General features: G+C 32.4%; 2 protein-coding genes across 2 annotated transcripts; both read right to left on the bottom strand.

Moving 5' to 3' along the window:
- Positions 1–1,222: 1,222 nt before the first annotated feature.
- On the bottom strand, positions 1,223–2,603 carry LOC126734662 (uncharacterized; the record flags this gene model as incomplete). Its single annotated transcript, XM_050438363.1, has 1 exon — positions 1,223–2,603. A coding segment is annotated over one exon (933 nt), but the record flags the coding sequence as incomplete, so codon positions are not given.
- An 8,218-nt stretch (positions 2,604–10,821) lies between these two features.
- Positions 10,822–11,622, bottom strand: LOC126734661 (uncharacterized; the record flags this gene model as incomplete). The annotated part of the gene is made up of 1 exon (XM_050438362.1): positions 10,822–11,622. A coding segment is annotated over exon 1 (801 nt), but the record flags the coding sequence as incomplete, so codon positions are not given.
- Positions 11,623–16,818: the final 5,196 nt, after the last annotated feature.

The raw sequence follows: 16,818 nt of genomic DNA, 5'->3' as shown, positions 1-16,818 counted from the left end.
CTCAGGTGGTTTTTCTTTGGCTTCAGACAACAAATTCTTTATAATATTATGCCTATAATCATAGTAGCTTAACTTTTGCTGAGTAGAATATTTGTTATAAAGGTGATAACTATTAAGCAGCATCATTGATATCAGATGAATAGCAAGCTTCTTATACCATCTGATGGTTTTTCTTTCGCTGGCATAATAAGCAAGCATCTGATTTTGCCTGTCGATTCCTGACATGTTTTTATTATAATTAATGATAGCATTTGGCTTTTCTTTTTCCTCGTTTCGTCTATTTGGTTGCTTGATCAGTTCCCCACTAAACTCTGTAGATATAAATAAAACCTCCCTTTTGTCACGCCATTTACCCACTGCAATGCCTTTAGAGTACTTTGTAATAGATTCACCTTTTTTAAGTTTTTTAGAACTCACTTCGGGAGGATTTCCTTTCCTGTTCAGCCTTAAGGTTCCAGTAGCATAGGTTTTTTTTAAAATTAGCTCTTTACATAGTGCAATCGAGTTATAGTAATTATCCATGTATAAGGAATGGCCCTTATCAAGATAATTCTTTGTCAAACTTAAAACAACGTTTGCTGCATGCCCTAATTCTCCCTTCAAATCTTTTTCGTCTCCAGTATATATCCTAGCTTTTAACACAAGCCCATCAGGTTCTGACAAAATATACAGTTTCACCCCAAACTTGTGCTTTTTATTTTTAATATACTGGCGAAAAACCAGTCTTCCTCTCCATAGCACCATGGACTCATCTAGTGATAGCTCCTTGTTTGGGTAATAGATCTTGTCAATTCTGTCATTGAAGAAATTTTGAAGCCATCTTATCCTGCACAAACGGTCACCATAATCTGGGTCACCTCTTTCGGGATTTTTAGAAAAATGTAAACATCTTAGAATGACTAGAAATCGATTTCGACTCATGTTATTTCTGAAACAAGACAGATTATACAATTCATCGGTCTTCCAGTAGTCCTGCAAACGGTTAAGCTGAATATTGCCCATGTGAAGCCACAGACCCAAAAAAGTTTTCAGTGTTGGCACTGTCAACGGCTTCCATTCAGTGATTCTTGATTTCTCTTTTGTTTCTTTACTTAAAAAGAGTTGTTCGGCATAGTTGTTAGTTTCGGTAGCAATATGTTCCAGAAAATCGTCTGTGTTAAACAATTGAAAAAAATCGATGGGGTTGTCCGAGGTTAAATTTACTCTAAGTCCAGGCACACCCGAAAATAAAAAGTCATTTTGATTAGGCACATCAGTCCAGGTCGGAATATCACTGTTACTGTTTTGAACACTAATCGTCTCATTATTCTCAATGTCGGTAAGGCTTGCATCCTCTAAAGCGGCAACATCGGGCAATTCGTCTTCGTCACTTGAACTCTCATGATCAGTACGCTCGTATTCACTGCCACTGTCGACGAACGGGTCCTCCTCACTTTCTGATAAATACAAAAGTTCTTCTTGTTCAGATAATGTCAGGGGTCTCATCATTTTGAAATCTGTATGCCTCCGTTTAGGCCGAGAAGGACCTGGATTTTCTTCATCCATGTCAGGAAAACTACTTATCACCAACAAAAACCGATTTCGAAAAAACACGTGTTTATAAGTACACTTGCGACCGGTGAAACGAGACGTATCCCCTGCGGAAGCCGAAACAATACTAAACTCATATACTAAAGCCATGCACATGACTCAACAGTTGAGGCACTGGCCATAGGAGGGGTACCGCCGTGACTCATATGTTGAGTCATTGGCAGTGAACGTGTTAAAGGAGTTTCTTCTTCTCTTATACAAGTTTCACTGGAGCAAGGTTCTCTTTCGTTAAATTCAAGATCAATGTTTTTAGAAATACTTCTTTTGCAAAAATTTAAGGTCAGACAATTCGTTAGTTGAGAACATTTGGAGTCAATGCCATGAGAATGTTTTTGATTTGAGGGACAATAACTTCTTAGTTTTTTATATAATTTGTAACCTAAGTATACCAAAACAATTTTAATTAAAGATAGGAAAATAAAAGCTAAATATGTATTATTAGTAACTCGACTCAAGAATGAAATAGTTTCTAATTCTTCCGACATTTCGTCAAGTTGTTTAAGTTTACTGCTAACAAGATTAAGTGATTCAGAATCAAGAGTTTTTACTATTGGATTTAAATAAATGTTATCTTTGGTTTTATTTTTCGGTTTTTCCCAACAATCATCGTTTAATTCGAGTGTCGGAATATAATGGTTAAAAGAACTTTCAGAGATAATGGATTCTGAAATGAGCATTATAGAGCTTGTATATATCTTGCAATTTTCAAGCAATTTAATTATTCCTGTATTATTTAAGATCAAATTAACTGCTTTTCCAGATTCACAACTAATTGTAGTATCAATTGGTTGAGAAGTTATATAGATCCATGAATTTGGAGTTAATAATTTATGCCAAATTTCGGGATGGGAATTTAATATGCGGGTATCGCAATTCTTAGGAACTTCATAAAGGGTAGATAGAAGTTCGGTCTCACAGATAGGATGATAATTAGTGAAATACAAAACGTACTTTTCCCTGTACCACCCGGACCATACAAATACAACATAGGCCTTTTCAAACCAGATGTAGAAATAATTTTATTCCACCAAGTCACACAAGACACAACCCATGCAACCGTAAAACAAAACATCTTTTGCACCAACCCCTTATACGTATCAGTACACTCCCTTCGTACCTCAGTATGCAAAGCCCTTAAAAATTTATACGTGTGACGATGCTCCAAAACAAATGGATCAGAATATTTAAAAACAGGGGTATCTTTAGCCCACAAATAAGCTCTATAATTAAAATGCAATTCACTCACCTTACCATTGAACAGGGGAAACTTATCTTCCTTTGTAATATACTTTAAAATATTACGACGCGACCGACAACTCTGAATATCTAAATGACAATTGTCATACTTGGCAGCAACAATCGAACGTAATTCAGGTAATAAATACCCCTGTTCAAACTGTAAAAATGCATGTAAATGCTTACTAACCTTATCTGACACTTTTGACTCCTCAACAGCAATACAATAAGTAATAACACCGTTAAAGCAAGAAAGAAAATCTGAACGTACTGAATCATTAACAATGTCTAACCCTACAGTAACAAAAAACAAATGACTACGCTTATTACGAGTAGCCGCGGCTCGAGCGTTATCTCCCACCACATCCTCGCCAACAACCGGAGACCGCTGACCTTGAGACATAATAAACGATAAATACAAATCCTTATCCCGTACGCGCTGGGTCTAACCCTACAGTAACAAAAAACAAATGACTACGCTTATTACGAGTAGCCGCGGCTCGAGCGTTATCTCCCACCACATCCTCGCCAACAACCGGAGACCGCTGACCTTGAGACATAATAAACGATAAATACAAATCCTTATCCCGTACGCGCTGGGTAGGTGTTCTAGACCCAGCGCTAAAGTCCGTCGCAAATGCCGCGTAAACTTGGCGGCACTGTAAACAGGTTACTTCTTGGAATTTGAACAACTTGTCCGTTCAAGTCAACCAAACGATTCTCGTAGATAGAGAACGCCTTATATCTGGCCCTTCTTCTTTCACCAATCACTTGAGCGTCAATAGAATTCCTCTGTAATTCAGGATAAAAATATGTTCTAAAAGCTCTTATCTTAGCTACATGTTGATCTGTTAAATTTCGATTTAAATGCAAAGCTGATATTAACACATCATCAGATATTCCATTAACATCACAAAAAGACCATATATAAATTCGATCAGAATATCGTAACTCCCCAAACAAAATTTTACATCTCATTAGTCTTTGAAATCGTATTGAACAGCCACCCAAAACATCCACTATAAAATTCCAATTATCCACATATTGACGCCTATGATTCTCCCTCAATGAACCCATAATGTAACCTAAGGGCAAGGGAAAATGCTTGTTTAATATTAGTTGAAATAAAAAACAACCCTGTTTTTAAATATTTTATTATTATGGAACACCCTCCATAACAGGCTTACGTAAAAAGAACGACATATGAACATTAACAGAATATTTAAAAGCAATATCGGAATGATATTCAACCCCTTTCATAGTATTATCAAAATCCCAAGGCATTGGACATATATAAATAACATTATTTATAGCAACACCATTAGCATTCATTAAAGTTAAATTTTCCTTAATAGTACGATCAGCAGATGGTGGTACTAATGATGTTTTACATTTCGGATATATAACAAATTTTAACATTTTCTTATTACCTAACGGCTTAAAATTATCATATCGCTCATTTAATGCTAATTGCTTAACAGCATCGTCACCATTTCTAAAAGCATACATAAACTGAGGTTTAACTGCATCATGCGAAATTTGCGATACTTTAGTATAATCATAAGGAGCAGACGTACCCCTTTCACAAATCAAACTGGCACCGGACCTTTCAAAACCCCACAATTTAAAAACAACTTTATTAATAATACACTTCCTATACCGATCTTTCAATTCACACCAATTATTACTATTCATAGTAAAATCCATTAAATCAATATACGCACAATTCTTAGATCTCACATTCTTAATAGCAGAGTCTATAAAATTAAACCTTTTAAAAAATTTACAATAAACATTCTTTCGCACAACATTAGTAATACGAGAAAAAGAAATATTCTTCCGCTTAACAAATCCCTTATTTAAAAATCTTTTCATTCTCGCATAACGCATATTATTCCGCTTAGTATATCTACGCTTCATCATCCGAAATCTCAATGCAGTCATTCTCCCCCGACTCTGGAACTTCTTCCTTGGGTACCGGACCCACTTCCGATTGATAGCAGGCATTTTCGGCATGAACAACAGTCAATCGATTCAACAGAGCCTGATCTGTAATTTCATTTTCCAAAGGAGAAAAATTAGATACAAATATAATAGGACCCTTAAAAGTAACTATTTTCCCACTTTCACCCTTAACAGACGCACAAAATGGCCTACCCTCTAACAACCTCTTTAACATAGTAGAGCAATGATATTTAAAATTAAACTCTTCAAATAAAATAACTTTATGAAAATTAACATCCAAATCTTGAAAAGCAAATTTTCCAACATCAGGATAAAATACACGACACATATTTGCTCTACCAATTAAACTTTCAACAAACGTACTTTTCCCTGTACCACCCGGACCATACAAATACAACATAGGCCTTTTCAAACCAGATGTAGAAATAATTTTATTCCACCAAGTCACACAAGACACAACCCATGCAACCGTAAAACAAAACATCTTTTGCACCAACCCCTTATACGTATCAGTACACTCCCTTCGTACCTCAGTATGCAAAGCCCTTAAAAATTTATACGTGTGACGATGCTCCAAAACAAATGGATCAGAATATTTAAAAACAGGGGTATCTTTAGCCCACAAATAAGCTCTATAATTAAAATGCAATTCACTCACCTTACAATTGAACAGGGGAAACTTATCTTCCTTTGTAATATACTTTAAAATATTACGACGCGACCGACAACTCTGAATATCTAAATGACAATTGTCATACTTGGCAGCAACAATCGAACGTAATTCAGGTAATAAATACCCCTGTTCAAACTGTAAAAATGCATGTAAATGCTTACTAACCTTATCTGACACTTTTGACTCCTCAACAGCAATACAATAAGTAATAACACCGTTAAAGCAAGAAAGAAAATCTGAACGTACTGAATCATTAACAATGTCTAACCCTACAGTAACAAAAAACAAATGACTACGCTTATTACGAGTAGCCGCGGCTCGAGCGTTATCTCCCACCACATCCTCGCCAACAACCGGAGACCGCTGACCTTGAGACATAATAAACGATAAATACAAATCCTTATCCCGTACGCGCTGGGATGATTTTCGATTTTCAGATAAAATTAAAAATTTAATCGAGGGAAGAACGAATAAAAGTCCTTCTAGTCTAGGGTGATAGACAGGCAAAGATACTAAGTTATAAAGGAAAAATCGAATTTGACTTACTAAAGGAAATTTAAGAACGAAAATTATACGATCTTCTGAAAAGTAATATTGGATATTTACAGTTTCCAATATGGCATGGATGTTTTGATTTTTAAGAGGTAAGGGTTATGATACGGAGTAAGGTAAATGAGGTAAAGTTTTTGTTAGTTCGCTAATAACTTGTTGGGGTGAAATTATCAAGGGATGGATTAGATTGGATTTTGCAAAAAGTATAGTGTTAATAATAGTTGATATTTCATTTTGAAGTTCAGATATAATTAGAGTTAATAAAGCAAAATGTTCTTCAATGTTTTGTTTAATGTCAAGATTAAACATTTTATTATTTATTTTTGTTGAAAAGTTAGTTAGTTTCTCAAAATTTTCATTAAATGTGGCGCGGTTTTTATCTAGGTTAGTAATTGTGTTATTGAAATTTATAATGGTACTTTTTACTACTTGAATTTGTTGAGAAAGTAAATTTGCGACATGATGTTCGTTTTTCTCGAAATTATTTAACATATGACTATAGTATTTTCCATCACTTTCGTCTAATGTTCCAAAAACTGTTTTGAAAGCGGATCCAATACCGTTAAACCAGGCGCGTTTTTGTCTGTGATGACTCATTAGGTCTTTGAGCGACTGTTCTTTCTCAAAAAGTTCCGGCAAAGCTGTTTCTATCAATTTTAAAGGTGTTGAGCATAAATATAATTCTTTAAAAAATTGTTCTTGACATAATTTGGAAGTTTGTTTGAATGAGGTTTCAACAAATCTTAATTTATCGTTAAAAGGACTTAGATTTAAATAGCTTACTATATTCCAGTGTCTCTCTATTAATTTTACGTTTTTTATTTGTTCGTAATACAATCCGGCTGGTTTGTTGATTGGGGTGTTGATGAATTGCCCAGATGTTGTATATGTAAACCAAAGGATTATATATCTGGAACAAAAGCGTGTTTTAATTTATTTACGTGAACTTTAGATTTCCTATTTTTTATTTGAATGGTAGCATTAACAGGTGGATTTATTTCTACTATCTTATAGGGTCCATTGTAATTTGGAGTTAATTTTTTAGATCTGCCTAATTTTACTTTTTCATTTAATAAATATACAAGATCGCCTACATTAAAATCAACATTATTAACTTTTTTGTCGTAATATAATTTATTTTTTTCTTTACTTTCTATAGCATGTTTTGTGGCAATTTCATGGGACTTTTGCATTCGAAGTTTAAGTTCATCTAAATAGTCATCATAGATATATTTAAACTCTAGTTCTTTGGTTATGGAACTCGGAAGATTTGGTTTTGTACCAAAGATCAATTCATGGGGACAATATTTTGTGGAAGTATGAGGAGTCGTATTGTAGGAAAACATAGCACAATCGATCCATTGATCCCAGTCTGTTTGATCAACGCTGATTTAATGTTTCAGGTAATCGGCTAGAGTTGCGTGACTACGTTCAAGAGCTCCATTGCTTTGTGGGTGATAAGTAGTACAATTAATTTGTTGGATTTTGAAATATTTTGCTACTTGACTTAATAGTTTAGACGTGAAATCCTTACCTTGATCCGTAACAATTATTTTGGGAATACCGAATTTGCAAATAAAGTTTTGAATAAATTTTTCAGCGATGGTTGCAGCTTCATGATTGGGAATAGCATAAGCTTGAGAGAATTTTGTGAGATCATCTTGTAGAGTCAAAACATATTTGTTGCCATGCTCGGTCAAAGGTAATGGTCCTACTACGTCTAAAAAGATCTTTTCTAGTGGATGTGAACTAGTGGTTGTTATTTCCATAGGTTTAATTGGTTTTTTCCTAACTAATTTATTTCTTTGACAAGATTCGCAAGTTTGAATAAAGTTTTTTATCACTTTTCATATTATTCCATCGGTAGGTTTGTTTTATGCGATTATATGTTCTATGGAATCCAGAATGACCTGATGTCGGGTTTGAATGGTTTTCTTGTAATATAATGGGTATGTCGGATTTTTCAGGAGTTTTAAGTATATCGTGATAGATATTAATTTTAATGTTTGTATTTTGAAATATGTGTCGAATCATAACCCTAATTCTATTCCAACTTAATCTATTATAAGAGAATTGTATTCTAGGCATGTTAATTTCCGTAACTTTTTGATTTATTAGTTTATTTTTTAATTGAATTAAAATATTAAATACTTCTTCATAAGAAAATTTTTCCCAATAGTTTTCTGTGATAAACCCGTAGAATACAGATATTTTATTTTCTTTAATTTCTATTATTTCTTGATCTTTAGGATTAAAATTTTTAAGTTGCGTTTCGTGTTTAAATTTATGTAATATTTCTTCTTGATAGCTTTCTTTAGGTTGTAGATCACGAGATAGAATAGTAAATATGTTGCCAGAGCAGTTTGAAATTTTATCGCTTAATTCTCCTAAATTATTATTTATTATAACTGATTTTTCGAGTTTTTCTGTAAAATGTTTATATGATTCTTGGTTTCGAGTGGCAATTCTAATATTTGAACTAGGAATTTCTTCATTTGAGGTGGATGAATTGGAAACTACAAGAGGTGGTCGACTCAAACAGTCTGGGTTTTGATTAATTTTTCCCGGTTTATATCTTATTTCATAATCGTATTCCTCTAGAGCTAATCGCCAACGTACTAATCTTGATCCAGGATCTTTAACGTTAAAATGCCAAGTAAGAGGTTTGTGATCCGTAAAAATAATAAATTTTCGTCCATAAAGGTATGGTCTGAAATGTTTAATGTTCCATACAATGCTTAAGAGTTCGCGTTCCGTTGTACTATAATTCGATTCGGCTGGATTTAGTGTTCGGCTTGCGTATGCTATTGGTAAATCATTAGGTGGTTCTCCTTGTGATAAAACCGATCCTATAGCATAATTACTTGCGTCTGTTGTTAAATAAAATGTTTGGGAGAAATCTGGATACTGGAGAATAGGTTGTGTACAGGGTGACCCAATAAGACTGTTCCTCGGCCATATCTCGGGAACTGTTCGTAAAAAAAAAAAAATTATTAGGTAAATCGATCATGAAAAATCGTTGGAAAATATTTTCAAGTTCTAAAAATTACCACCAGAGGGCGTAATTGCCATCTTAAATTTTAAAATTGCATTTTTCTTTAAATTTCGCATAACAACCAACCATATATTATGATTTTCCAGGGTGTCTGCATGAATAACAATATCGTCAAGGTAAACGAAACATCTATAATTTTGGATTCCTGATAAAACATTGTTCATAAGCCGTTGGAAGGTGGCGGGTGCATTTTTTAAACCAAATGGCATGCGATTAAATTGATAGTGGCCTGATGGAGTGGAGAAGGCAGTTTTATCGGCATCTGCTGCTGACATTTCAATTTGATGGAATCCGGAGGTGAGATCAATAGTGGAAAAATATTTAGAGTGACCTAATTGCTCCAAGATGTCTGATATATTTGGAAGAGGATAGGAATCGCCTATTGTGATGTCGTTGAGCTTACGGTAATCGATAACAATTCTCCATTTCTTTTTACCTGAAGCATCTTGCTTCTTGGGAACGACCCAGACTGGTGAATTCCAAGGGGAAGTCGAAGGAGAAATGATATTGTCTTCTAACATTTTTGAAATTTGATTATCAACTTCTTCTCTATGAATTTGCGGATAGCGATAAGATTTTGTATTTATTGGTACATTGGAATTTGTAGGAATATCATGAACAACAGCATTAGTAGAGGATAATCTATCATTTTCCAAATGGAAAATGTTATGATAACTGTGACATATGCGAGTTAAACTTTCTTTTTCTTCTTTATTTAAATGTGAATCGCGTAACAAATTTGAAATTTCCTGGAGACGATGGGCTTTTTGATTTACCGAGGAGGAATATTGTTCAGAGATGTTAAAAACATTAGATTTATTTGATTGAGGAATTTCATCGAGGGTTATAGCGATATTTTTTATTTTAATTGGTCTTTCAGTTGTGTTTAAGATAGAAGTTAAGGCGGTATTATTGGTATTTACTTTTACTAAACTAGGACAAACGTGCACACCATCAAGAACAGTTACTTCGGGACATATACCTTCTTTTAATTCGGGATTAATAATATTTATTCTAACAACTGTTTCACAGCGAGGTTTTAAAATATATTCTTCTGTGAAATTAGAATCAAAATTTATTGGAGGTTCCATTAAAAGATTATCTTGCGAATTTCCTAGATTTTGAAGATAGAATAATGAAGTTTCATCGCTATTGATTTTTAATTTAGAATTTTGATAATCCAACAAAGAATTATATTTTAAGAGAAAATCATTGCCAATTATCCCGTCAAATGAAATTGGAAAATCATCATTTACAGCATGAAATACGTGAAGGTAATCATTGTGACCTATTTTGAGATTAAGATATGAGTAAAATAGTGTCTTATTAGGTTCTAAAATATTGTTATCAATGCCTTTCAATACAATGGGATTATCAAAGAATTTTTGTGAATTTGAATTTAGTTTGGAGATTTTAATTAAAGAAATATCGGCTCCTGTATCAATAAGAAAATTAAGAGAGTTGTTTTGGAGTTCTGGACATTGAAGAGATACATGAGTAGTGACTTTAGGATTGATTATTGAGATTCGGCCTGAATGTGATGAATGTCCCTCGCAACGGCCGTGGATTGTCGAGGACCGTTGGAGTTTAAAGAAAGATTTGAGATATTTGGGAGACCTTGATTTACGCTAGAACTTTGATTAGTAATTCGATTTTGGTTAAAACCTCTATGTTGATTATTGGAACGAGAATTATTAGAATTATTTGGATTATTATTAGGAAATTGATTTTGATTTCTCATTTTATTATTGTATTCGCGCTTACGACATTCTTTAATTAAGTGACCAGACTTTTTGCAATATCTACAAAATTTTTGATTATGTGATAAATGTCGAATTTGACTATTTGAAAAAGGATTCCTGTTAAAAGAGTTTTGATGAGAAAATGAATTTTGCCTTTGATTTCGATTAAAGCGACAGTTTATGGTTGTATGTCCAGGTTTGTTACAATTAAAGCAATGGCGGGTAGTAGAGTTATTAACAGATTGATATTTAGATATTTCAGTTTTAGACTTTTGCTCTTGTTCTTCGTTTAATGCAATTGATATAGCTTTCTCTAGTGAATCTGGATTTTGAGATTTGACTAAAATACCTAATTCTCGATTTAGGCCAGTTATAAAGACATTAAGAGTTTGATTTTTTAGTAAATTTACACAAGCTTCACGTGCTTCTTTTGCAAGATCCATATCTAAAGAATTGATTAATTGAATATAGCAATTTTCTACTTTATTAGAATATGAAATAACACTTTCGCCAATATTTTGTTTACATGACGTTAATTCCAATTGTCTTTGACTTAAAGATCTTTTTTCAGAATAGATTTCTATTAAATAGGTTTTTAATTCATTCCAATTTTCAAAATCGCGATTTCGGATTAAAACCTTAGCATTGTCAGTAATTTTTGATAGTATTATTGCGAATAAAATATTTTTACAATCAGGTTTAACAAGCTTAATTGCACTTTCGGCATTATCAATAAAATCATAAAGTTTAGATTTTGTACCATCGAAACAGACTAACATTTTTTCTGCTAATTCCAAGGAAAGAGACATTGTTTGAATTTGATTTGAAATAGGATTAAATTCTTCGTTGAATAATGATGAAAGATCTGGATACATAAAGATTTGACTTACAGTATGACTATAAGGCTTCCAAGATGCATATCCTGGCTGGTCTTTACAGTTGAAATGGGTGATTCTTCTGCGTAGTCCACTAAGCCTCTATGTCCAAGGTTTGGAAGACATATCAGGTACTTGAAGTTCTTACCCCTTTCAGATGCTTTTAGATGTGATTCTCTGGAATGATCCCAGGAACTAATGGCACAGCTTCAAGCTTTTTCAGGATGACGAGAATCCCACTTCTGACACCAGTTTTTGTAATGGACCGTTTGGAAATAATGCACTGGAGCACTTTTTATATATTTATTAAAGTTAAAACTATAAACAAGATTTAAACTGTTACGGAGTTCTCACTGTAAGTCTTTTGCTCTTCCTTCTGTCGTACAATATATTCTCGTTTTATCAATAGGTACTAATAATTATAACAATAATATCTTAATTGAATATCCAAAATCCAACTTCTATTATGAGAAAGTAAATAACTTTCTTAGAATGACAAAACAACTTAATTACCCCTAATCTTCTTACAAATTAATATTTAACTATTATACAAAGAATGGTTTTATTGAGTCGAAGATAATATTACGATGGGAAAAATACATAATAAAGTAATTAGCTAATCTATAAGAACGAAACAAATATATTAAGTTTTATCCTTAATACAAAAACAAGATAAAGTATTTACTAATCTATGTGAATGGAAAAATAGGGAAATACAGGGATGTTCAAATAATATGTATGATATGTAGGTCGGCACATTACAGTATCTTATTTAACGAATATTTTAGTGAATATCTTATTTACTAATATTGTTGGTACTGGGACTGTGAAAAATCGTCAACATCAAGGGTAGGAGATTGGAGAGGTGTATGAGTGGATGAATATAGTGAAGGTGTAGGGAAGCTTTGGCGTTGAGGAAAAGAAGAGTATCCATACCTTAGAACATTGAAAGGCTAGAATTAGTAAACAACAACTTTGTTTGAGTCCAACATGTGCACAGGGGCAAGAGGGGTGTGTTGTTTACAAACATATTTGTCGATTCTCTGTTGTCAAGTCGACGCGAATTTCCAACGGAGGAAATTTTTTGCTATATTTTAACAGCCATAATAACGTTAATTTAACTTACTTGTGTTGTATTTTATAGGAAAATTTAAATTAAAAAACATAAATACTACAATTAACCTATTTTAAGAATAAATATAATATCCTTAAGCAAAAAAAAAACAAAATTATTAACATTCTTATCCCTAAAACCGTTTCTAAAAAATTTGAAGCGACAACGCCGGAACTTTAGCGTCTGAGCCATACGCATAGTGTCATCTGTCAAACGGCTTTTTGTTTATGTTCGGGATTCGTGTATTTTCTTTAATTTTTTGGTTTCAAAAGGAAAAAGGCCACATTTTAGTGTTTTTTTAAATTGCTAGGATGGCAAAAACTTGTGTCGTTTGTGCCGCATCATGATAAAAAGGTGATTCAAGCCGATCTTTTCGCAAGTAAGTACCGATACTTTCATAACATCACGTCATGGGGTAACCATCATCATAAACGTAGAATAGGGGATCTTATAGATATAAACCTAATAAAAACTTGAATGTGAAAGTGTGTGTAAAATACCAAAATATTTATATTTTTAAATCTAAATATATTTTTGAACATATTCATCTATCAATAGACTATAAAAAATATAAAACTAGAATTTTGTCCCTGGTTTTATTGCAGGATTTTATGTTTTTTTTTGTTGTTTTGGCAGAAAGATGGCATAATACCCATATACCTATATATATATATATATATATATATATATATATATATATATATATATATAGTAATTGGCACCACATATTAATTTATTACTGTATTTTTTTTTGCTTTTTGATTAAATGTCAAATACTTATTATAAATTGCCTAATATATGCCCAAAGGGAACAATGGATTTCATTAATTGAAATCAACACAATTAAAAAGAATATATTTGTTCAGATCACATCCTTAGAAGTGATTTATTATATAAGGAAGATAATATTATCAGTAGCCAGTCAGCTCTACCTTAAAGGTAATTTTTTTTTAAATATATTTTTCTAGTATAAAAAAATCGTCACAAAAAGTATTAGTGTTACTCATATAAGCTTTATTTATACCTAATACTTATTAAATTAGGTATGTGTGTAAAACTATTTTTTTACTAGGATTTCTAATGCACTGGTTAAAAACACAGCAGCCGATAATTCAGTTAATTTACCAAGTGATTTACCCTTCAAAGCTGGGTAGTTTTCCTGAAGAGTGCAAAAACTTCTTTCCAAAATGGTATATAGGTGAAACAGTGAAGCTAATATAGACAAGTATGGATAATTAAAATAAATTAGTATTCTTGATACACCAAATTTTGTATAATTACAGATTTGATCATTCATCATCAACAATAACTGCATCTGAGATTAATAGTTACTGTGGGGTCTAGGTCAACAATTACTATTTCCCATCCAATCCTTTTTTGTTTAACTGCTACACATTCCCTGACTCTGCATGGAAAAGGTAAAAATATACTCAAAATAGACATAATTATAGCACATTTAAAAATTATTGTTCAATTCTTTCTCTAAGTACAAATAAGACTTTTATGCCATGTATCATCTTATTCTATATATCTTATTTTACAAGTGATATAGTATTTTATTGTGTTATATTTGTAATTAAATGCAATTAATCAAATGTATGATATTTCAAAGATTCTTTATAATAAAATACATTTTATTGATCAATTGGATTATCATAATACATTTTTTTAATTTTTTTCTTTTTAATATTGGTAATACTATATTTTTATGTATACTACTCTAGGGTAAAATCAAAATGATATCCTGAGGATCTTTTAAAAGCTAAATAACTTGTCACCAAATTATGGAAAAAAAATAAAGAACAAAAAATTAAAATTCGAAGATTGCAACAAACAAATTTGCGCCAAAGAAATTGAATTAGATGTCTCAAGTTATTATTAAAATACTTAAGAAATAATAACATGATTTTCGAACATATTACATATTTTATTTGACTTGTAAAAGTACTTGTTTGTATATTACTACTTTATTCTTAGGTAAGCTTTGTTTTTTAGTATAAATTAATATGATATAATAATTGGTATTAGGTATTATATATGTCACTGTTAAATATCTCAAAACCATTGTACAGGCTAAATACTCATAATAAAAATCTTATAACCTATAAAAAACCTGCAACTCCTTCACAATTTGAACATCCTTGTAGTTTTAACCCTTTCCGCTGAAGCAATACTGTCCCTTTGAAAAAGTCAGCACCATAGAAGTATATATTATGTGATTTAAAGTAAGTGATGTAAAATTGAGTTTTGTCCAATATAACAATAATAAAATTTTGCAAAATGTTAAAAAATGTTGTCTTAAAACATGATTTATTAAGAAATCTATAATATTTTAATAAAATATTTTATTTCCATAAAAATGCTTTGACAAAAATGCTGCCTTTTATTAGGACCTTCTTCTAACGAAGTCCGTTAAAAAAACACATAAATAGCTCATAAATGGTAATATTACTTATACTTAAACTCTATAATAATTAATAAAAATTTATCAGGTAAATATTTGTTGACGACGTCACTGGTAGAGAGTGCTTGTATCGGTGGCGTCAACAATGCGATCGAGCGGCGTTGCGATGCCATTACCGTTTTCTCGTTTCTTCGTACTTTATTTTCATATTTCACGTATATTGATTTCGATATAGAGTATCTTATCAAATTTATTTTTAAAAAATGCTTGATATTTTATTAAAGGGGAGCAGTAGTATTGTTTTAAGTTTTCGGAAAAAACTGAAAACTTTTATGATATTATAAAGTGATTTTTGCCATTTCTCTATAAGCATTTGGCATCATTGTATCAGAGATGTTGCAAGCAAACAAACATGCCCATAGTTCCACGGCATGCTACTTCTAGCCTTTCAATGTTCTAAGATCCATACGATGTCGAAGGTGCAGGAGTGACACTTGTGATTTCTGACCCTGAGGGGAAGAGTAATTCGAAAAATACGAAGAGGCTGATACGGGACCTTGGCGAACAACGTTTAATTTCCTTTGAAGTAACTGCATCACTTCTACCCGAAACTGCAGTTTGTCGTCGGGGCTTAATCTCCGTACTGATGGAAGAAGTGAGGCAAAAAATGATTCATCTTCATCAACTTTCTGTTGAGAAGGAGTTTGGGTTTTCTCCAATGCTTTTATTATTGCTTTCTCCGCGTCGTCTGTCGTCTTTTGTTTCTTGATAGTTGGTCGCTTAACTTCTTTAATATTGTCGCCTCCTTTGTCACTATGCGTTTGTGAACCATTTTCGCCCGTTTCGGACCCTTCCTTAGCGTTGTTATGGAAACTTTCTTCCGTTTCGGCTTTTTCCAATATCGCAAGTAGGAATAAGAGATGCTCGTGGTACAAATACTTTTTCTTATATTTATCGCCTGTTTTCTTCTTGAGTGATTTACTGAAGGCATCTCTAATATTTTTCCATTTTTCCACCACAGCATCTTCTGAAATATGAGTAAAAAAATAGTATATTACATATCAAGGGACATATCATCTCATGAGTTGAAATGATCGCATTTTGTCCCGAGATGTACGCTATTTTTCATAACAAGCGCATCAAAAACCCGATCGCTGCATCTTCAGAAACATCTCAAATTCAATCTTTACACAAAGTATAAAAGCATAAAAACTTAAACAAAGTTTAAATTTGTATTTATATAGGTTACCTTTCTTTCAGATACTTGGCAAGTGGAAATACTTTTACTGATCTCTCATATACACATCGCCTTGGAATCGCACCATAGCAAGAATTGTTAAGGAAACATGCAAAAATATATCGTGCACCCGGAAGAAGAAGGTGACATCTCAAAATTACTCATTTTTCAGGAGAGGCGTTTAAAGATGTTGACTTTTTTGATATTTTTGTTATTATTTTTTAGGTCTTGATAGGATGATAATTTGTTTAACTTGTGTTACTGATTTTTTGCCTCTATTGAATGGTAATATTAATTTTTTGGTACTGCTCAAGATTAGGGAGAATTTGACAGAATTTAACCTTTTTGAATATAAAACAGGCAAAGCTACTTCTT

This window comes from Anthonomus grandis, chromosome 3 (assembly GCF_022605725.1).
Source record: "Anthonomus grandis grandis chromosome 3, icAntGran1.3, whole genome shotgun sequence".
Taxonomy (NCBI): Eukaryota; Metazoa; Arthropoda; class Insecta; order Coleoptera; family Curculionidae; genus Anthonomus; species Anthonomus grandis.
Note: the sequence above shows the minus strand (reverse complement) of the source record. Positions and strands in the feature narration are given on the sequence as shown.